Here is a 23,753-nt window from a genome sequence, read left to right on the forward strand (position 1 = left end):
AACAAGAAGAACATGAATTCTAGCTTCCCTTACCTTGGGGTAGCTCAATTCCAAGGTAGAAGAAAATGAAGATTGGAGCTCTGCACGAACTCAACTACTGGATTTGAGGTTTCAAAAAAGGGTTTGGAAGAAGAAGAAAAGAAAATTGAGAGAAAAAAGTTCATGGACCATAAATCTTCTCTCTAGAATCCTCTCTCTAGAAAGTTGTGGCACTACTAGAATTTCTCTTATTACATGCGACTTTTCTTGCGAATTTTTCATAAAAATTTTCAGGAAACCTGCAAATTTTTCTGCGAAATTTTATTTGCAGGTAATACCTTCGTGGATAATATAGTTTTGTGAATTTTAAAATTCGCAAGAAATTTTCCTGCGAAAAAAATTTGCAAGAAAGTTTCCTGCAAAAAAAAAATTGGAAGAAATTTTCCTGCAAAAAAAATCGCAGGAAACTGTCCTGCGAATTTTTTTGCAAGAATTTCTGCAGGAATATTTTTTACGAAAAATTTTTAAAAAAATTACTATAAATTCTATATTTTAAGAATTCATAATCTTTTATTTTCATGCCTCATACATAATCTTTTAAATTCTAAGATTGTAGATTATAAGCCTAAGACTCAACCATACAATTCAACTTGTAAGGTACGTGTTACTCCAACTTATATATTCTTTAATTGTTTTATTTTCGATCGATGTGAGACTTGAAGATTTTTTAAAATATTAAACTTATGAATTTAAATATATATATTTTATTTTTCCTGCGAATTAAAATTTGCAGGAAAAGTTACCTGCAAAATTTTTCTACCATTTAGTAAATATTACTTGCGAATTTATTTTTGCAAGAAAATCTGCAAGAAACAAAATAAAATTCTTACAATATTTTTTGCAAATTTTAACCATGGAAATTTTTTTTTTCGTGATTATTAAAATTGTAGCAAAATTTGTAAGAAATATATGTAAATTATTTTTTGCAGGAAAATTCGCAAAAAATTTCTGCAAATATTTTTTTTACAGAAAAATTCATAAAAAATTTCTGCAAATATTTTTTTGCAGGAAAATTTGCAAAAACTTTCTACAAATATTTTTTGCAAGAAAATTTGCAAAAAAAAATAGCATTTTTCTAGTAGTGCTGGAAAAAGTTTATGAGACTATTTAAAACAAAAAATTTATATACTTTCTCCTCTAGGGTCAAATTGGATCTTTGTCCAAAGAACCTTCTCTCAATACCACTGAAGTTTTAAATGGATCATCAGACCTTCAAGTCTTTCAACATTGACAACTCAACTTAACAATGATTAAATTTAAAATATTTTAAACTTTATTTTAAAAACTTTTAATGTTGGCAACATTCAAATCTCAATTATAAGAATGTGAAAATAGGTTAAACACAAATTGATAAACATTTATTTATTTATTTCTTATTAAATTATTTTTTCATCTCTTGTTTGTTTAGTTTAATTTAATATTTTATTATTAAAAATTTTAATTAAGAGTATTAACTACGAAATTTTTGGCGCCTTAAGATTTAAAAAAAATAATATTAAATCCAATCCTAAAATTCATCATGGCGAGAATGCAACCAAAAAGAGGAAGTATAGTGCAGAATTATTATTATTATTATTAATTAATTAATTAATTTATTTTAATTATTATTTTTTTAAAAATATTTTTTTCAGTTATTAGAGTTTGGAACGTTGCAATCGTTTTTGTTTGTTAGTTTTTTCACAAATATTGAGAATCCTAAACCCGCCAAAATGTTTAAATAATTTATAAAATATTATAGATAAAGTTTATCCATAAACGATTCATGAATGAAATTATTAGAAACTTCTATGTAACTGTAATCAAATTAGTTTTTTTTTATATATTAAAATATAACTTATCATATCCAACAATTAAATGTAAAATACAGCACATATAACATAGAAAGTCTATATAATTTGTTATGATTATCTACACTATATATATTTAATGACATTAAAGTTTGTTCTGTTTATATTATATTATATTATATTATATTATATTATATTATATTATATTATATATATATTACTCATAAGATACTTTATCCAATCCTATTCACTAAATATATCTTAAAGGATTAATTTAAAAGATGGTTCATGCATGTTTCTAGACATTATTTTAAAAAAAAATCTAATATGTTTAAAATTTTACAAAATGATGAAAGAATTATAGTAAATTTTTTTCCATAATAAGTAACTTTTACAAATTACACTTTTAGTTAATATATTTTCGGTCACATTTTATTGATAACCAAGTATTTTAAATATCAAACATACTGCTACTATTATTTAATATATTATACACATAACTATTTATAATTTAATTATGACTGAATTTAGAATATATAATTTTTAAAAAAAATAATTTTGACAGCAGGCAAATCTAAATTATAAATAAGAAATCTCGAGATGAGTTCAACTCAACAAGTTAACATTGCATCTATTTAATTATTTAGATATTAAATTATTTTAGTCTATTTATTTATTTATTTGAATTAATATGATCTTTTATTATTAAAAGTTCAATTATAGCTATTAGCTACCAAAAGTTTCGAGCCTGAATATAAATTTTAAAATTTATAATAAAAATTATAATTTGATAGAAATAAAACTTTGATATAGTGGAAATTATAAAATTTTATCCATAATTTTTTTAAAAAATTTAAATAAATGAAATAAGATTATTAAAAAATATTGAAATTATTTTAATATTTATTAAAAATTTAAAAGACCAATCCTAAATCACTATTAAAATGTTAGAGAAGAAATAGTGTAAAAAATATATATTTTTAAATTATGTTTACTTTATTAGAAGTTGATTCGGGAACTCCAAAATATATATTTTTTTTATTTTTTTTCACAAAAATTGACTGTCTTAAATTTTGACAATATATTAAATTTTATTTTAAAACTTTTAATTTTGACGGCAGACAAATCATACAAATGTAAAAATAGGTTCAAATCAACAAATGATTCCATTTATTTATTATTAAATTATTTTTTTTATCAATATGTTTATTTAGTTTCATCTAATATTTTATTATATTAAAATTTTCAATTAACAGTTTTAACTATCGAAATTTTGGCGTCACGACTAAAATTTTTGAAATTTACAATAAAAATTATAATTCAATAAAAATACAATTTTAATATGGTGGGAGTTTACAGAATTTTAGTCGACACTTTCATAATGTTTTTTAAAATTTAAATAACTAAAATAAGATTATGAAAAAGATTTTAAAATTTTATAATAAAAAATTATTAAACCCAACCCTAAAATCCATTACCATGAGAATGCAATGAAAAAGGTTACTGGAGGTTGGAAATAGTTAATAAGTTTTTTCGTTTTTTCACAAAATTGACAATTCTAGATCCGCCAAAAATGTTTAAATAATTTATAAAATATTATAGATAAAATTTATCCATAATTGATTTATGATTTTTAAAAATTTTAAATTTTGAAAATCGCGGTAAACTTTAAATTATAAATAATCACCTTTTCATTACATATTCATTACTTATAGCCCTCTCATCTTTCACTCTCTCTTCTCCATTTCTTCATTCTCATTTTCTTCCATTTGCTATCGAATATACTAAATTTTCAACAAGCAACTTTGTATCTTCCATTCTTGATGGCTAATATGAATCCCAAAATTCCCTTCCATATAGCCACCATTAACAAGCCACAAGATGAATACAACATACGGGTGAACAATGCCAACATACCTTTCAGTCATGCTATGCTAAAATGGAGTGACCAAGAGAAGAGATTTATTCATCCTTTGGTTAGTTTTTTACATTTAATTTCATTAAACATCAAATAAACATATATTTTTTTTTTTATCTATTTATTGTATTTTAGTTTTTAACATTTCTTTAACAAAAACTTATATGCATAACACAATGACACACAAATTAACACAAACTTAATTATATATTTGTTACTTATATTTATGCAAATATTGGTCTTGTAATTTAGTTGTGTATGTATGTGTAGTATAAGTTTATTTTATATATATAAGAGTGGAATGGTTAGTGTAAAAAATCACTGTAAAATTATTTGAATCAATTTAGTTTTTATTATTAAAAATTTGACTAATGTAGTAAATTTCACAAATTTTGACGTCACAATTTAAATTTTAATGCTATCATAATATATTTTCAAAATTTTAAAAATAGAAGTAAGATTATTTATTAAAAAAGATTAAAAGGACATTACCTAAAATTTGACTAATGCTGTCATAAGATATCTATTATTGGTAGTGAGCTTACTCAGTTTTGTGTTTATAGAACCAAAATTACGCCATTCTTGTATGGACTCAAAATAACAATTTTATTATTCATTTCAGGAAAGTTTCTCTGCCATGAGTTTTGTTGATCCTGATGTTAGGAATGTTGTGCCTGTGAAACCTTCCCCCATAGAAAGCACCTCTTTCAAGCTTGTGGACACACTGGAAGATTTGTGTGAGTTGGCTGCTAAGCTGCATTCTGCTCATGAATTTGCGGTAAAACATCAGCACTTCATTGCTTCTTAAGTTTTGTTTTCAACTTTCTTTCTTTACTTATTATGCAAATGTACTAATAGTGATTGAGAATATTTAGGTTGATTTGGAACATAATCAATATCGCTCCTTCCAAGGCTTGACTTGCCTTATGCAAATCTCAACAAGGACAGAAGATTTTATTGTTGACACTTTGAAACTTCGTACTTTTATTGGACCCTATTTGAGGGAAGTGTTCAAGGATCCTGCCAAGAGAAAAGTTAGTGGCACACAATTGGTCTTTCTTTAAACTCATCATATTTTCCTCATTTTGCTGACCCAAATTATGGTATAATTAGGTTATGCATGGGGCAGACCGTGATGTTTTCTGGCTTCAGCGAGACTTTGGCATTTACATTTGTAATTTATTTGACACTCATCAGGTTTGTTTAAAAATAAATGACTCAGATTATTGCTCTTATTAATTAGACAATATTATAATCTTCTTTACTTTCTATCACCCAGACTAATATATTTACATTGATTTTATTAGGCTTCAAAGGTGTTAAAACTAGAGAGGAAGAGTTTGGAGTATCTTCTTGGTCATTTTTGTGAGGTTACTGCAAACAAAGAGTACGTTGTCTTTATGTTTTTTTACTTAAACTTTTGGATATTAGGTTGTCTTACCAATGTCTAATCTCCTATGTCTTTACCATTGTCTCTATCTTGATTTGTTTTTTTAGTTTTAAAATACTTCAATTTTAGAAGTTTTACAAATTGCACGTGACCTCCTTGCAGATACCAGACTGCAGATTGGAGACTACGCCCCCTTCCTTACGAGATGTTAAGGTATATATCTATTTTGAAACTTCACTATTTTGATCGTTATGTGAAGCTTTCCATGATTTTTTTCAATTTGTTCTGAGTTTGGTTTTAGCTTGATAATTACTAATACAACGTCATGGACAAACTAATTACTCCAGTTTGTTAAACTGTTCTTTTGATTACAGATATGCCAGAGAAGATACACATTATCTGCTATACATATATGATTTAATGAGGATTGAGTTATTTTCTATGCCTAAGGAGTCAGAAAGTATTGATACTCCACTGATGGAGGTATTTATTTCCACCTCAATGTTATTAAGTTTATATAATAAAATTGATTTAGTTGCAGATTAGCTTTGCATATATTTCAGAGTTAGCAAATATATTTTCTTTGGTTTAAATTTATTTGAAAGTGTTTGAGCAACCTTGAAGTCTTTAAATTTAATTAGCAAAGTAGTAGGAAACAACTTTTCTAGTTCTACTTTTTTTAAGGTTATTTGTAGTGCTATGCTTGTTTAGAAAAAAAAATCGAGGGAAATTTATATATTTTTTTGAAACTTATATCCAACACTTATGAAAAATATTATTTTTCCCTCCAAAATTATGCTTATCCAAAGAACCATATAGTGGTTGGTGGTTTCTAATTGCTTCAACCTTTTGTTGCTTCAAAGATACCAAGTTGAGAATAATTTAATTAAATAAGCTCCAGATTTATCTATCCTTACCACAAACACAGAACAGAAGATGTTCTTTTGTTCCATTCTTGAAAGTAATAAAAGACTTTTATTTTATTGGCTTGAACTTATATATACTCCTGTTGCAACTCTTTGTTCCTGATGAAACCTGTTTGACATATTCGTATACAAATTAAGAATTTTTTAAAAATACTATTACTCAAAGTCATTAATCAAATAGTGATACAACACATGACTTAATTTTATTATCATATGACTTGAATTGCTCTTGACTGACAGGTTTACAAGGGCAGTTATGATGTCTGCATGCACTTATATGAAAAAGAAATTCTGACAAGGAAGTCATTCCTTCGTATATACGGGTTTGTTACCCTTTCAATTGTCATTGTTTCATTATTATACAGTTGTATATAAGATTATAAGTGACAAGTGTTCCATGCTTTTGGTACAGGTTGCAGGGAGCTGGTTTGAGTGCTCAACAACTTGCTGTTGTTTCGGTAAGTTTCTCTTTATTTTCTTATTTGTAGCACTAACATTGCATTATATGATTAGGAAGAAAGTGTTGCTTTATTTTCCGTCCACCGCTATTGTGTAGTAATTAAAAAACTTTCCAATTTGAAATCTTTTGATATAAACTATGTTGGTGGTTTGAAACCATAAAAATTCCAATTGCTGCTATGTGCCATCAGATTTTATCCCATGATACAAGTCATTTTTATTGTTTATTTTTTAACACAATCCATAATAGCATAAAACATTCAAAAAACTAGGGAAATGTTGGTGTGTTGCATGTTTATATTGCATTAAATTTGGATTCCTTGCTCTCAGTTTTGAATTTGTTATCTGTTACTGTTCATATATTTAATTCTATTTACCTTGCTTCCAGGGTCTGTTTGAATGGCGTGACTTTATCGCCCGTATAGAGGATGAGAGTACTGGATATATATTACCAAATAAATCTCTTCTTGAAATTGGTAAACAAAACTTATGAATTTTCTTATCTCTGTAGCAATTTGGTTGTATCATGACAACTTAATTTTTATTTTCTTGTTTTTACAGCTAAACAGATGCCTATGACTACAAACAGCCTCCGTCTATTGGTAAACTCGAGGCATCCATACGTGGAGCTGAGTCTTGAAAATATTGTTAACATAATTAGGCACTCTATTCAGAGTGCAGCAGCATTTGAAGAAACTGCTCAGTTACTGAACAAAGGACATGATATTGCTACTATTGAAGAAGCCACTGAACAATTGATTGAAGCTCATCCTGTAACTAATAATATGCTTAGCAATTGCCACAATTTTGGGCAGTCCCACGTCAGTCACCTGAATTCATGGAGTTCAGCTTATAGAGATGTTAGACAATTTCACTTAGCGCCAATTGGTTTTAGAGAGCCTATTGTCCATCTTCGTCATTTTCCTATAATGGTAGCCATTCCTTATTCAGGCAGACATATGTGGAGGGCAGGTGTTAGACAGCCCCACATGCTTGTCTCCAATTAGGTTTAAGTTGAAATCTAACACACGTGTCGGTAGAATGTAAAAGTTGAAATTTTTGAGTGGTATAGGAGAAATTTTAAAAGTTGAGCATTTGTGAGCTTCATTAGCACAATCACAAGTTGGTAGTAAATAACTCTGTACATTACAGTTCTCAATTCAAATTCAATAAAATTTTCAATTTCACTCTCTTCTCTCTCAAATAGTATTCAATTTGCAGAATTTTTATTTTTTTATTATTAACTTTGTTTATAAGTTCTGTCTTTTATTTTTATTATTTCTTATGTTGAGATTTCAAATTACAGTTAAGAACGTATTTGGTTGCTTGCTGTCTTTGCTTCTTTTGGAATCTCATTTGTGATCTGTACAGGATTAATCCAGTAACGTATAGAATAATAGTAAAACAACATTCTAACTCAAAACCTATACTCTTTTGGTAAGATGACTGAAGACAATTCTTGAATGCACTGTTTACAATTAAAAAGATAAAAGGTGAAGTTGCTAAACTGAATTTAAGTTATGTCTAGAGATGAATGTCAAGTCAAAAGAGAGATTGCAAAGTATTAGAAGATAAAAACTATCCACTGATATTTTAGTTCACACGTTAGAGAATCCCAAAGACAAGGTGTAGTGAGCTCCACATCTAAGGATAGAAAAAATTTCAATCAGATGTCACACTAACAAGCAAAAGGTGCATAAAAAAATCAATATTAAGGGAATGCTTCTAATTTATTCTGAAAAGAATTCAGATTAGCCATTCAAGCTGTGTTGATTATTTTCCGAAATTGTTTGTTGATTTAAAACCACCTATCAGGTTCTGTTTCTAACTTTGTAGTACTTATTGGATTGATTATATAATATATATGATTCCTTTTAATTCAATTCTGCTTTTGGATGTTCAAAATTAAACTTGAATTTTTGATCCGGTTTTTAACATACTTTGCACTGCTAGTCTGTATGAGTATTACTATTTTTTACTTTGGATATTGAATAAAGTTCAGATCATTAAGCCTCTTTGGATAATCACTTCTATAAGAATTTGGATGCTCATGAAATTATTTGTTAAATTGGAAATCTATTTATATCCTTCTTTGATATTTGACAAAATTATAACCGTTTCTTTAATCCTTTTGGTATTAAGTTTTATCCGGATTTTAAAGACCTGACAATTATGCAGTGTCCAATTCCATCAAATCGTGTGCAGGTTTGCGGAAGCATGGGCTGGGGAAAATGATTCATGGATTTCTTACGAAGGAGAAGATATAAAATGATAAAGTTCAGGACATTTTTGTTGAAGTGTTGGACCAATGGCCTCTACAGCTCTTATGGAAATGTACATGAAGTGCTTTTCACCTGAAAATGCAATTTTGACCTTTTCAACAGAATGGCTAAGGAGATAGTTTCTTGGGCTGTTTTGCTTAGTGGCTATGCTAAAACTAAATGCAGACTATAAATGGAACTCGAACTGATACTATTGCCCTTGTGAAGACTCTTGCTCCAGTGAAGAGTATAAAACAAAACATGGTCGAGATAAAAATGAGGTTCACAGTTTCATGGCTGGTGATAGATTCCATGGTGAGTCTGGTCAGATGTATGAAATGCTGAGCAAATTAGATGCAAAAATGAGAGAAGATGATGATTCTCCGGTACAGGTACAAGAAATCATTTCTAATCATAGCTGTGTGGAACTTAAATCTGCTCGGGGAGTTTTCCCATGTCATAAAGATATAGGAAGTTATTTGTGGCCAGAATTGGTTACCTTTGCAAGCTCTTTTTCTGCAGTTAGATTGTTTCACTCTTAGCAGCCAATTTGATAATTAAGCAAATGGTTTGCCTTTAAAGACTACTTTTAACTTGGTTTATTTGTTTTTTTAAGTTTAATTGGTTATGCAGTCAGTATTTTATTTTTGACCTACTGAGTTGATTTTTTGTATTTGATAGAAGCTTTTGGAAATTCAATTGTCCTATAGTGATTAATGCCTGAATTTTCCTTATTTAAAGACAACTCCCATGTATTCTTGTGTTATATGACATGGTCAAGCATGCTAGCATGGTGGTTGAATCGGGATACAAATAGTGTATCAGGAAGCTTATATTTTGAATCGTGAATCGAATCGTATCGTAAATCGTAAGATTCATGATCAATAAAAACATAGTATACATATAATATATATATATATATATATATATATATATATATATATATATTTAAGTACTTAAAAATTTATAGTAATTAAACAAAATAAAAAGATAAAGAAAACAAAATATTTAAGGTGTTATATTAAATTTTTTATTACTTAAAATATTATCTAAATTATAATAATAATAATTAATAATAAATAGAAGTTACTTTCTAAAAAAAAATAGTGAAGTAAAAGGTCTCTTAACCAAATGAAAAGATAAAATAAAACTTGGCCCATTTGGGCCCAATTTTTTCAACCCTAATTATTTATCCTAACCCTTCTAATGGTGAGACTTAAGCCGTGACCCTGTCTTCCCTCTTAGAAGAAAATAGGTCTGCAGATGCCGGAGAAGACATAGCCACCGTCGGTGAAGACAGAGCCGCTGGCAGAGAAGGCAGATCGACGGAGATCCGCCGAAGAAGACAAATCGACGGAGATTCATCGTAGAAGAAGACAGATCGACACTTTCCCTCTCTTTTCTGCTTTTTTTTTTCTTTTCTAAAAAATACTATTTTTTTAGGGTTTCCAGAATCGGGTCTCGCGTGATCCGACCTGGTTTCGAGGCGCGACCCACTGTTTTGAAATCGTGCGATTTAGTCCAGAATCGCGATTTTTCCATTTCACGCCACGATACGCACAATTCACATGCGATTCTTGATCAAAAACGAGACGACTTGCAATTCGAATCGCGGAGCCTCAGAATCGTATCGTATGATATGAGTCGGGATACATCCGATACTTACTACCATGCATGCTAGTATGACCAGATAGTGTATAGCTGAATATATGTATGCGTGCTTTTACTTGACTTGTGAAATTTATCCACAGAAAGTTTCTACATCAGCACCGCCTCATTGTTTTGAGTTGCACCTTTCACTACAAAAAAATGTGCGATTTGTGGCGGTTATCTTGGAGGTTTCTAGCAGTTAAAAATCGCCACAAATGGCATTACTAGCGTCATTAATAAGCGCCAAATCTACGGTCGCCAAAAACCATTTGCGGCAGATATTTTGTAAACGCTGGGTTTGAGCGCTAGAAAATTCAATCTCTTTGTGGCTGTTTGAAACCGCCACAAAATGCATTTTAATTTTACTTTTTTTTGACTTTCTACATTTTCTAGCGGTTTAAAACGGCCACAAAATTTATTTTAATTTTGTCTCATTCAACGTTTCTGGGGGTTTTAAACCGTCACAAATCGCGTTATGTGCAAAACATGAATAATGCATTGTTGAAGGAAGAAACAGTAGCAGCAAATTAGGCAGGTCAATCTTTAAGTACCAAAACATTGGACTTCGATCTCAATGAACCCTATGTTATGGAGGATTAAGTAGTTTGTGTAGTTCTCCATTTTGCTATATTAGATATGTTGTGTTAATCTTGCAGTTTTATAATTATTAACTTCAACAGAATTTGATCTTTGTGTGTGAGAGAGATTCTACAATAATATTTCAATGGACTAAAAATAATGAGAAATGGTTGAATTAAAAAATGAAGAAATTTCATATTCTACATGTTGTGAAAAGTGTAATTTAATAATTGCAAAAAATGTGACAACAAAGCACATATACACAAATTCCCAATTTACCTCATCCATTACTAACTTTCCATATTCATCAATTACATTCATTAATTTGTGATCATCTACCGCACAATCTCGAATTTCTCGAATAGGGACATCACCAACATCAGTTAGCACTCGTGCATATCTTGTAATTCTTTGCCTGCATAATCAAAATTGTGCTATTATAAGCTATTAAGCTACTTATTATCATAATTTACAAGTAATTGAAGGCCCAAAACAATTGCTTCCATGACCATGGTAGATTCACAGACAAAGAATAACTAGATATAAGGAATCATGCATCATTATAGAAAGTCCATGCTATCCTCATAATACAACCAAAAGAGATGATGGAAGAGCATGGGCTAAAGGCCCAACCACTAGAGCTATGGCCAGGAGGTTACTTGAAGATTTGACTGCTTCAGAGCTTAGTGGGCCCAATGGCCTTGGTGGGCCTAGGGTGCTTCTCACTTGGGCTTTAATTGATTAAACACCATGATTAATTGTATTTTCTTAGTATAGGAATTTACTTTGATGTTGGTCTTGTATTTTGACCATAGATTAGGGTTTAGGTGTCTTGGGCTTAATTTTGGGCTTCTTGGGCTTTGGGCTTTTGATACCCAATATTGGGCTCATTCTTCTTCTTATATTTTTTCCTATTCATTGTATTCATTAGACCAATGTATTTCGGTCATTAGATTAGGGTTATATGAAGAATACATTAATAGGAAAATTAGGCTTCATTTATGCATCATTTAGAAGAAATTTGAGTTGAATTTGAGTCACATGGATGGCATGGAGTGGTTCCGGCCATGTGAGCTTCAAATGCAACTCAAATCACTTCTAAATGACTCCTAAATGAGGGTAGCATCTGAATTAGTCACGTTGGAAGCCAAAGTTTGAATTTCAAATTCAAATTTGAAATTCAAACTAGGCGCCAATTTGATTAGTTTGAAATTGCCGCCCAAAGTTAACCTAGTTTCTTCCTATAAGTGTATCTTTTCCCACCTATTGTAAACACTTTTGAATATATGATAATCTGAATTTACTTCAGCCAATTCTAAAGTCACCGAAATCCCCAAGAGAGAGCTATAGAGAGTGCCTTCATAGTTTCTTAGGAAAACCCTAGTTTCCTACACTTTGAAGTGTGCAATCCCTTGAGGCTTGAGCTTGGATACTTCCTTCAAGGTCTTGACCTTGTCTTCAGCTGGAGAACATCGTCCAAGGAGTTCAACAACTTAGTTCCATCTCCATTGAAGAGGATCCGTGCCTAGGAGGAGCTTAGGAGGAGCTAGTTCATCACTTCTCCTACTCTTTCTATCAATTTTGGTATCAAGAGCAAGGTTCTTCAAGGAGATAAGTGCTTCATCTTTTTGTGTCCGAATTTGTGTTGTTCTTTGTGTTCTTCTTGTCTTGTTTGAGTTTATTTTCGGATCTATATGTTTTGAATCACATTTTTGTTCCATAGATCCATTGGTTGATTGTTTTTGAATTTTCTTCCACAATCAACATGTTTAGGACCTATTAGCTTGTGCTTTTTTTTTAATTTCTTGGAGTCTCTCCATTCTTGTATGTGTCCGTGATTGGACTTCATGCATTTGCATTAGATTTTGGTTTTTAATCCATGTTTTGTCTTAGAGTTTGTGTTTAGTCCTTATATGTTACATAATTCCTTGATTAGCATGTTGACCTAATTTTTCTTTGAAGTTCATTATCTCATATTTTGGTTTCGGTTTGTATTCATTGTTGCCTACCTATATGTGCTTTTTATTTTACCTTATTGTGTTCATAATTTGCTATTAGTCCTAGCAAGTTTCTTTAGAGTTAGGTTTCCATTGTGTACTTAAGTTTTCAAATCACTTTCCATTGAAAAATCTTATAAAAAATTTTGTGACTCAAAATTTCAAGTGCTTAATCTTACTTCTAGTGCACTATCTTTTGGATTCAAATTTTTTAAAAGTAAATAGGCTGAAAATAGAGACAAAAACAGAGCCTAAATCAAAAGAAAAGTACAAAGATTCAAAGAAGAAAAGTGTACAAAAGAATCCAAGATAAGACCTAAAAACTAGTGCACTAGTTTCCTTGTTTTCACTTGAAATTTGACCTAATTTGTAGTCTCGGTTTCTATAGCTTGGAATCATTAAAAAAATTTGAAACAAAAGGCAAATACCTTCTCTGGAATCTCAATTTGAATATAGAAAAAGAAAGAATTAAAAAAAAAATAGAGAAAGCATTTTAAAGTGAAAAAGCCGAGAGGTGTTCATTGATAAAAATTCATTTGATTCCTTGTTATTGTTTTGACTACTATTTGTTCTATACTTATCCAATTGCTTTCAAATTTTTTTTGTTTAGTTCATCTACTCTAGTACCTGTCTAGGAACATTCCTAACTGAGTGCTAGCTTTATTTGGAGTCTTATTTTCCAGTTTTACTTGTTGAACCTCTTTGAGTCTTGTCATATATACATATTACTCTTAACTTTTGGTATAAGCTTTCCAAATTGTGCTTTATTGCTTGTCTAGTTTTCTTTCAATAACTTTCCTGTGCTGGAAGTGGCCTCAAATACTTGCTCAAGGATCAAGCATTGCTCAACAAAGAGTAGGAAAAGTTTGGACACTAAGACCTAAAAATTTGACCTAAATTAGTGACCAAAGCTTCTCCTAAACTTCCTTCACTTGAGTGACCATTCCTTTCACTTTGTGAGGCAGCCACCATTAACCTCTTTTGTTGTGATTCTTTGCAGGTCCAGGAGCATCAAATTTGAAGGATTAGTGGCGGATTAAGACACTTAAACAAGTGTTAGAAAAGTTGAACACAAAACCTTCACTAATTGGTCACCAAAACCGCCATTTATTGTTTTCTAGGCTAGTTTAAATTTTGCAATCTCTCTTGTATTTTAAAATCAATTTGTAAAGCTTGGAGGGAGTATTAAGAAGCTGGTCAGGTATATCTAACTCCTTGTTAGCATTCTCACGTGTAGTACTAGTGGAAGTGGCTTGAAAATTTCATATGTTTCAAGCTTCCACCTAGGGCAAACTGACTAGTTGATTATCCTTGCTTCCTTCAAGTGTTTGAACTTTAATTGTGTTTACTTAGTGCTTAAATTCGTCTAGACTTGTGCAGATTTACTTGCTCACGTTTAGTTTAGTCTAAAAAACAAACAAATTGTGAAAAAGCATTCAAAATTTTTGTGAAAAGTTTTGGGAAAATGGAAGTACCACAAAGGAGTTTAGTGATTTCCACTTGAAAAGGCTTGGTTATTAAGTGGCTCTTTGTAGCTCAACTCCCTTGATAGTGCAACTTGTACACTTAGACTTCCAAGTGTTATTTTCATTCCTAGAAAATACCAAAAACATTTTTTATAACTTTTTGCATAGCATATAAAATCTTATTGCTTAATCATGAGTCAACATTCTCAAAGTAGTAGTGACTTTGAATCTCCTAAAAGTTTTAAAATAATTTTCAAGGAGGTTGAGGCACTAAAACTTTGGAAGCATGATGAAATACTTCAAAAAAAAAAAAGAAAAACTTGAAAAGGAAGTACAAATCATGGCTTTAGAACAAGAGATTCAAAAGATTAAGCAACGAGAAGAAAAACTTTTGAAAAGATTAAATAAAAATAAAAGTCCAAAAGGTTCTTCTAGGAGCTCAACCAAGAGCTCCAATGATTCTCAAAGTCAAAATAATGATGGTAGTATACAAATGGATGCTTACTATCAACCCCCACCTAGGAGAGTCATTAAAGAACACAAAGTGAGGGAATCAAGGTCACTTGTGATCAAGTAGGTGAGGAAAGAAAAGTTCCTTTAGCCACCCTAGCTTTTCAAGGACAAGCCATGTATTGGTGGACATCCTTGGAAAGAGAGAGAAGACTTCACAATGATCCTCCCATCACTTATTGGAATGAGTTGAGGAGTGCTATGAGAAGAAGGCACATACCTTCTTATTATAGTAGGGAGCTTATGGATAAGCTCCAAAGACTCCAACAAAAGGGTATGAGTGTTGAGGAGTATAGACAAAAAATGGAGTTGTATCTCATGAGGGCTGGGATAAGGGAAGAAGAAAGATTGACCATTGCTAGATTTCTAAGTGGTCTTAATTTTGACATAAGAGATAGAGTTGAGTTACTCCCTTATAGGGACCTTGATGATTTGGTCCAACTTTGTATAAGGGTGGAACAACAAAATTTGAGAAAAACTTCTTTTAAAGGTAAAACTCAATCTAGCTCTTATGTTAAGAAAGACTACAAGAGGGAGGGTCAATTTGATACCTCTAAGAAATTTGGCAAAGAAAAAGAAAAAGAAAAAGAAAATAAGAAAAATAAAAATATTGTCACTTCTAGTAGCAAAACTAGTGATATCAAATGCTTTAAGTGTCTTGGGAGAGGTCACATAGCTTCTCAATGCCCAACTAAAAAGGTGATGATTTTGAAGGGGCAAGACATTTATAGTAGTGTTGATGAATCTAGTTCCACTACTTCAAGTGATAGTGAATCAAGTGAGGAAGACCATCCCATTGAAAGCGCATATCCTTGTGATGGTCAACTTCTAATGATTAGAAGGCTTTTAGGAAACCAACCTCATGAGTCTCACCTTTCACAAAGAGAGAATATTTTTCACACAAGGTGTAAAATTCTTAATAATGCTTGTTCTCTCATTGTGGATAGTGGGTCTTTTTGTAATTGTTGTAGTACAAGGTTGGTGGAGAAGCTTGGTCTTACTATTATTCCCCATCCGAAACCCTATCAACTTCATTGGATTAATGAAGATGGGGATATTAATGTTAATAATCAAGTGAAAGTCAAGTTCTCTATTGGTAACTATGAAGATCAAGTGGTTTGTGACATAGTTCCAATGGAGGCTTGCCATATTTTGTTGGGAAGGCCATGGCAATTTGACAAGAAAACCATGCATAATGGTCTTACCAATGAAATCACTTTCACCCATAAAGAAAAGAAATTTGTACTTCATCCTTTGTCTCCTTCACAAGTGATAGAGGATCAAGTACAAATGAAATTGAAAAGAGAAGAAGAAAAAAAAACTTGATTAAAAAAAAAACAAAAAGGAAAAGAAGCATAAGTCTTCAAAGAAGAAGGAAGAGAAATCTCTTTCTATAGAAGGAATTCAACAAGAAACTTTAAAACAAACCCTAATTGTTGAAAAACCTTCTTACCTTCTTCTTTGTAGAAGTGTGCTTCAGCGTCATAATTTAAGCATTGAACTTAGTTCTTTACCTCCTCAAGTTTCTCATTTATTAAAAGAATTTGATGATATATTCCCTAGTGAAGGTCCAAAAGGCCTTCCTCCTTTTAGGGGTATAGAACATCAAATTGATTTTGTGCCTGGGGCTAGTCTACCCAATAGACCAGCCTATAGGACAAATCCTCAAGAAACTAAGGAGATAGAGAACCAAGTCCATGAATTATTGAATAAGGGGTGGGTACAAAAGAGTTTGAGTCCCTGTGCTGTGCCTGTATTTTTAGTGCCCAAGAAAGATGGAAAATGGAGAATGTGTTGTGATTGTAGGGCCATTAACAATATCACAATCAAGTACAGGCACCCAATCCCTAGACTTGATGATACGCTTGATGAATTACATGGTGCCTCTATATTTTCTAAAATTGATCTTAAAAGTGGTTATCACCAAATAAGAATTAAAAAGGGTGATGAGTGGAAAACTGCTTTTAAAACCAAATTTGGATTGTATGAGTGGCTAGTTATGCCTTTTGGTTTAACTAATGCACCAAGTACATTCATGAGGCTTATGAATCATGTCTTGAGAGAATGTATAGGAAAATTTGTTGTTGTTTATTTTGATGATATATTAATCTATAGTAGTTCTCAAGATGATCACTTAGGACATCTTAGAGAAGTTATGATGATCCTTAGGGAAAACCAATTATTTGCAAATCTTGAAAAATGTACTTTTTGTGTGGATCATGTGGTTTTCCTAGGGTTCATTGTAAGCAAAAATGGGGTTCAAGTGGACCCCGAGAAAATCAAAGCCATTCAAGAGTGGCCCAAGCCTAAAAATGTTAGTGAAGTTAGGAGTTTTCATGGACTAACAAGTTTTTATAGAAGATTTGTGCCTAACTTCTCTAGCATTGCTTCACCCTTGAATGAGCTAGTCAAAAAAGATATTTTATTTGATTGGACTTCCAAGCATGACCAAGCATTTCAATTACTTAAAGATCAACTTACTAATGCACCCATTTTAGCTCTACCAAATTTTGAAAAGACTTTTGAGCTAGAATGTGATGCATCAGGAGTTGGCATAGGAGCTGTGTTATTGCAAGGAGGACACCCCATTGCCTATTTTAGTAAAAAACTAAAAGGTGCCTCCCTCAATTACCCAACCTATGACAAGGAGTTGTATGCATTGGTTAGAGCTTTACAAACTTGGGAACACTATCTTGTGTCCAAAGAGTTTGTCATTCATAGTGACCATGAGTCACTTAAATATTTAAGAGGTCAAGGTAAGTTAAATAAGAGGCATGCCAAATGGTTAGAGTTCCTTGAACAATTTCCATATATCATTAAATTCAAGAAAGGAAAATCAAGTGTTGTAGCTGATGCTTTATCTAGGAGACATACTTTGCTTGTGTCTCTAGGTACTCAAATTCTTGGATTTGATAATATTAGGGAGTTGTATGAGGAAGATCTTGAGTTTGGTGATAATTATAAAAAATGTCAACAAAAAGCTTTTGATGGTTTCTATATGGTTGAGGGGTACTTGTATAAAGAAGGAAGGTTATGCATACCCGAAGGATCCATTAGGAAATTATTAATTAAAGAGAGTCATGAAGGTGGGCTTATGGGGCACTTTGGAGTTGAGAAAACTCTTAGTTTGCTAAAAGAAAAATTTTATTGGCCTCATATGCGAAAAGATGTCCAAAGGCATTGTTTTAGATGTTTGGCTTGTTTACAAGCTAAGTCTAAAGTAATGCCTCATGGTACATACACACCTTTACCTGTTGCTTCTTCTCCTTGGGTAGATATTAGCATGGATTTTGTGCTAGGTTTACCTAGAACCCAAAGGGGAATGGATTCTATCTTTGTGGTAGTGGATCGTTTTAGTAAAATGGCACATTTTATTCCATGCCACAAAGTAGATGATGCAAGCAACATAGCAAAACTTTTCTTTAGAGATGTGGTTAAACTTCATGGGCTTCCTAGGACTATAGTTTCAGATAGAGATACAAAGTTCCTAAGCCACTTTTGGCGTGTCTTGTGGTCAAGACTAGGAACCAAACTCCTCTTTTCAACTACTTGTCATCCTCAAACAGATGACCAAACTGAGGTAGTGAATAGATCTCTGTCTACTATGCTTAGGGCAGTCCTAAAGGGTAATCACAAATCTTGGGATGAGTTTTTGCCCTACATTGAATTTGCCTACAATAGGGTAGTTCACAAAACTACCAATATTTCTCCTTTTGAGGCTGTGTATGAGTTTAATCCTTTAACTCCTTTGGACTTGATACCTCTTCCTAATGTTGAACATTTCATTCATAAGGAAGGGGCTTCAAGGGCTGAGTTTGTCAAGAAACTTCATGAAAGGATTAAAACTCATATTCAAACTCAAAATGAGAAATATGCAAAACAAGGGAATAAAGGAAAGAAATCTATGATCTTCGAGAAAGGTGATTGGGTTTGGCTTCACTTAAGAAAAGAACGTTTTCCAAATCAAAGGAAGTCCAAACTCAGTCCTAGAGGAGATGGTCCCTTTCAGGTCTTACAGCGTATCAATGATAACGCTTATAGACTTGATTTACCCTCTGATTATGGAGTCAGCACCACTTTTAATGTTAGTGATCTTAAACCTTTTGTAGGTGCTAGTGATGATGAGGAAGAGTCTTCAGATTTGAGGATGAATCCTTCTCAAGAGGGAGGGAATGATGGAAGAGCATGGGCTAAAGGCCCAACCACTAGAGCTATGGCCAGGAGGTTACTTGAAGATTTGACTGCTTCAGAGCTTAGTGGGCCCAATGGCCTTGGTGGGCCTAGGGTGCTTCTCACTTGGGCTTTAATTGATTAAACACCATGATTAATTGTATTTTCTTAGTATAGGAATTTACTTTGATGTTGGTCTTGTATTTTGACCATAGATTAGGGTTTAGGTGTCTTGGGCTTAATTTTGGGCTTCTTGGGCTTTGGGCTTTTGATACCCAATATTGGGCTCATTCTTCTTCTTATATTTTTTCCTATTCATTGTATTCATTAGACCAATGTATTTCGGTCATTAGATTAGGGTTATATGAAGAATACATTAATAGGAAAATTAGGCTTCATTTATGCATCATTTAGAAGAAATTTGAGTTGAATTTGAGTCACATGGATGGCATGGAGTGGTTCCGGCCATGTGAGCTTCAAATGCAACTCAAATCACTTCTAAATGACTCCTAAATGAGGGTAACATCTGAATTAGTCACGTTGGAAGCCAAAGTTTGAATTTCAAATTCAGATTTGAAATTCAAACTAGGCGCCAATTTGATTAGTTTGAAATTGCCGCCCAAAGTTAACCTAGTTTCTTCCTATAAGTGTATCTTTTCCCACCTATTGTAAACACTTTTGAATATATGATAATCTGAATTTAATTCAGCCAATTCTAAAGTCACCGAAATCCCTAAGAGAGAGCTATAGAGAGTGCCTTCATAGTTTCTTAGGAAAACCCTAGTTTCCTACACTTTGAAGTGTGCAATCCCTTGAGGCTTGAGCTTGGATACTTCCTTCAAGGTCTTGACCTTGTCTTCAGCTGGAGAACTTCGTCCAAGGAGTTCAACAACTTAGTTCCATCTCCATTGAAGAGGATCCGTGCCTAGGAGGAGCTTAGGAGGAGCTAGTTCATCACTTCTCCTACTCTTTCTATCAAGAGAAAGGAAAAAGTATTAAATTGCTTTCATGTTCTTCATTTATAAAGCAATAACAGTTTTATATAAATGTTAACAACATGGAAGTTTCACAACAACATAAAATCCCAATATTTTAAGAACTAGAAGAAATAATATCCATAATTTCAAGGTTTCAATTGGGTAAGAGTTTTGCATTCTTGGATCTTCTACTAACAAAATTTGATGCAAAAAATCAATTATCATTTGCAGATGAGCTTACAAAGCAAAATTTAAGTTGCGCTAAAACTAATGAAACTTTCCAAGATTTCTACTTTCCAAAGGAAAACCATATGACTACCTTCTTCAGTAGTTGAGTTTGTACTATCACACCAAATGGCCTCGCTAATGCGAGGCAGGGCAAATGTTGGACCTTGAAGGAAAGATAAATTATGTCCCAAAGGAACTCCAAGAAGAGTTGAAGTTGCTTTAGCACCTCCCAAAGCACGCACAAGTTCTCCCTAGAGAAAAATAGCTTATGCATTTATATTCTTTCATGCAAATCTTATAATCAAAATCACCAAAATAAAATATTAAATTATGGGTCACAAAACTAAATAAACACAAATATAGTCAAGCAAAATAAACATAAATATGGCATGCCTTAATCTTTGCTCTTTCTCTAATAAGAGTAAGTGAAGCATTTATGACACGACTTTGGCCTTTCTCTAGTAAAGTAGCAAATACTTCTGCAGCATTTAAACTTGGCATTGAATGGATGCATCTGCGTGCTATAATTGATAATTAATTAATATATTTAGAGGCCAAAGAAATTTTGTCAATTTTACTCCTATTAGATGAAACAAAGTAAAAGCATGGTCACATTCATGTAATTAAAAGTGAAAAACAAAAAAAAAACATTTTCTGAAACTGAATAGCCCCTAATCTCTCATCCTAAAACACAAATGACAAAACCCAGCAAACACAGCCATGTGGCTCAACTTCTGGCATACATCAAGCAATCGCTTCAACCTCAATTTTGAAACACTAATCAAAATGCCTTTCTTCTGTTTTTCTATTATTAAAATCAAAGTACAAACAAATAGATAACTAGATTAATTGCACCTTTACTTCCTTTTTTTTTCTCTAATAAGAAAATAGTATAACAAATATCATAAACAATCATTGATGTTACCATTGAAACTGCTTTAAGTTCGCCTACTCTAAGAAACACTTTGTTTACCAGAAACAATTTACTCAAGCTTGTGATTGACAAAGTTCTACTGCAATTGTAATATTTTAATGCCCTGTTTGTTATTACTGATTCCAGTAAAATGTCTTAAAGTTTTTTTTTATCCTAAATTCATTATGAATACTTTAAGTAAACTATCTTACTCTGATCTTTTTTACATTTGTCCAAAAAAAAAACTACAATTAAGAATGATTAAAAACATCCAAAACCCAGTTCATATCCTGTATTAGTCCAGATCTCATTTTTTTACAAGCCTCTATCTCCTTAATTAACAACAACATCTCTTACTTTTTATTCGCTTCCTATCTTTTTTCTTTCTTGAAGTGTTATATATTTTCCTATTAGTATGAGTTTTCGAGTAGGTTCTTATTGTCTCAATAGAAATTACAATGACATTATACTTGCTGTTTTTATTTAAGGAAAAAAATGCGAGTGATATACAGCAGCTAGTGTGAGTTTGATTACCTGTGAAATTAGAAAGAGTGATTGCTTCAACAATTAAAGCAATTAATTTGATTTGTGCTGAACTAGGATTAAGAGATTACTTAGGACTTGTTTGGTGTGAACAGAGTTGTCAGCTCCAACATAAGCATGAAAATATTAGAGAGACAAAAATGGACAAGGATAATGCACATGATAAAAGGCCTTTTGGTAAGCCTGTCACATATAACGAGCCTGCTAATATTGCTAGGCCAGAAAATGTTAAAAATGAGAAAGAAACTAGACAAGATAAGCAAGAAAATGTGACCCAAGCATCTGAACATATCAGCAATGGAACATATAAGCAACTCTTTTCGATTGAGGTTGTCTCTCTCTTAAAACAACCATAGATTTAATTCAACAGATTAATGATGATGAAAAACATCATGAAAAAGCCAATTTCAAATCAGAACATCAAAATCAAATAACACTCGTAATTTCAAAAGGAAAATAACACTATACTTTCAAATCAAAACGTTAAAAAATAAATAATGAACATTCGTATTCCCTCACCTCAAATTTGTGATCTCTGAAAAATTTGCTCCACCTAAAACCTCTGGAAAAAAAATCATAATGAAATATTATACAAATCAAAAATAGGGAATCAAAATGGATATGAATCGAAAACTTGCCTTAAATTAAAGCAATCGATTGAAGAACAACATAGAGAAGAGAAAGCTTAAAGAAGATCTTGCGAAATCACTAAGCCTAAATTGGACACTTTGCGAAATGGTTTCACCGTAAATTGCTTCACGAACGATTATGTTGAGGGGGAAGAAGAAGAAGTTTGAGCGTGATAGGTTTTCGCAGGTAAAGTTTCCGCGGAGCATTCTAAGTTAGGTTTTTTTAATTTTAAATTTAAGTTCTTTAATTCTTTTATTTTTACTCACTTAATTCTTTTAATAAAAATAAAAATATACTTTAATTAAGTTGTCCACGTGGTCACACAAAGAGTTAATAAATAGATAATTAGATACTTACACATTGTGGCGGTTTAAAACCGCCAAATATTTAATTATTTTGTGGGGGTCAAGATAACCCCTAAAATTACAACTTTTTTTGGCGATTTATTAAAACCGCTAGAAAATAATCGCCACTAATTAACTAATTTTTTGTAGTGTTTTGTTTGTAGTTTTAGGTTGAATTGTTGTTTACAGGGAGATTTATTTTCAAGTTCTTTAGATGCTGACTTTTATTGATTTTGATGTTGAATTATATTTTTCAAATGTGCATGTGCACACCATCCGAGTTTATTACTTTTATTGTTTAGCACGTCTTTTGTTAGCAAATTTAAATGAATTTCTGTTCTCAAACGAATTCACATTTAATTAAAAATTATTAAATAATATAATAGTTACTAAAAATTACATAAACATTGTTTAATCCCTCCTCTTATATATATATATATATAAAGAGCAAATATAAATGTTACAACTTAAAATCATAAAAATATTTCTCATCAAATAAATTTCATATTTTATAAATATTTTGTAATGAACCCACATATCACTACACTTAGTATAGTACAATTACTATATAGTAGAAAACATAAAGAATCTGCTAACCTAGAATTATCATACAAGAGTATGGTAAGAATAAAAAAGAAATTTGTAAAATTAAAAGATGATTTTGAATCCCTCGAGTATCTATGAGTTTTTATGATAATAAACAAATTTTCTCAGGAGACTATTTCGGACAAAGCAAATGTCATATTTCATATGTAAGACGAAGTGCATCATTTGGATTAATGCCACATTTATTTCTCGTTGAAATAACATAATAGTCTTTAAGAAGTATTAACTCTTTATTCCTTAATAGATCAAACAAAAAAGTTTCCTCGAAGATAACAAAAGCTTTCAAAAGGAAATGTCTAATTATTGTGTTAGGAAAGAAAGAGAAAATCCTGAATATTCTAGAAAATACACTACAAAGAT

General features: G+C 31.5%; 2 protein-coding genes across 6 annotated transcripts; one reads left to right on the forward strand and one right to left on the reverse strand.

Moving 5' to 3' along the window:
- The first annotated feature begins 2,022 nt into the window (after positions 1-2,022).
- LOC145950046 (protein RRP6-like 2) lies at positions 2,023-7,709 on the forward strand. The gene is made up of 11 exons (XM_083060970.1): positions 2,023-3,802; positions 4,367-4,522; positions 4,620-4,778; positions 4,858-4,941; positions 5,052-5,131; positions 5,297-5,347; positions 5,509-5,617; positions 6,301-6,383; positions 6,473-6,518; positions 6,908-6,995; positions 7,081-7,709. Exons 1-11 carry the CDS (start codon positions 3,650-3,652, stop codon positions 7,524-7,526), a joined length of 1,455 nt encoding a protein of 484 aa, XP_082917096.1. The 5' UTR covers positions 2,023-3,649; the 3' UTR covers positions 7,527-7,709.
- A 3,457-nt stretch (positions 7,710-11,166) lies between these two features.
- Positions 11,167-22,905, reverse strand: LOC145950051 (arginase 1, mitochondrial-like). Of its 5 annotated transcripts, none has more exons than XR_014428203.1 (5): positions 22,452-22,905; positions 22,333-22,375; positions 20,449-20,608; positions 12,402-20,124; positions 11,167-11,424 (listed from the first exon to the last, which is right to left on the reverse strand). XR_014428203.1 is itself a non-coding variant. In XM_083060974.1 (5 exons), the coding sequence occupies exons 3-5, from the start codon at positions 20,856-20,858 to the stop codon at positions 11,393-11,395; spliced, it is 300 nt and encodes a 99-aa protein (XP_082917100.1). In that variant the 5' UTR covers positions 20,859-20,878; positions 22,333-22,375; positions 22,452-22,683; the 3' UTR covers positions 11,167-11,392. The 5 variants fall into 5 exon arrangements, 2 of the variants coding, with proteins under 2 accessions (XP_082917100.1, XP_082917105.1); XM_083060974.1 differs by lacking the exon at positions 12,402-20,124 and adding an exon at positions 20,751-20,878 and having other exon boundaries at positions 22,452-22,683; XM_083060979.1 differs by lacking the exon at positions 11,167-11,424 and adding an exon at positions 20,751-20,878 and having other exon boundaries at positions 19,684-20,124; positions 22,452-22,679.
- Between the last annotated feature and the right edge of the window lie 848 nt (positions 22,906-23,753).

The sequence above is a fragment of the Cajanus cajan genome, chromosome 1, assembly GCF_000230855.2.
Source record: "Cajanus cajan strain Asha chromosome 1, NIPB_CcT2T_4, whole genome shotgun sequence".
Taxonomy (NCBI): Eukaryota; Viridiplantae; Streptophyta; class Magnoliopsida; order Fabales; family Fabaceae; genus Cajanus; species Cajanus cajan.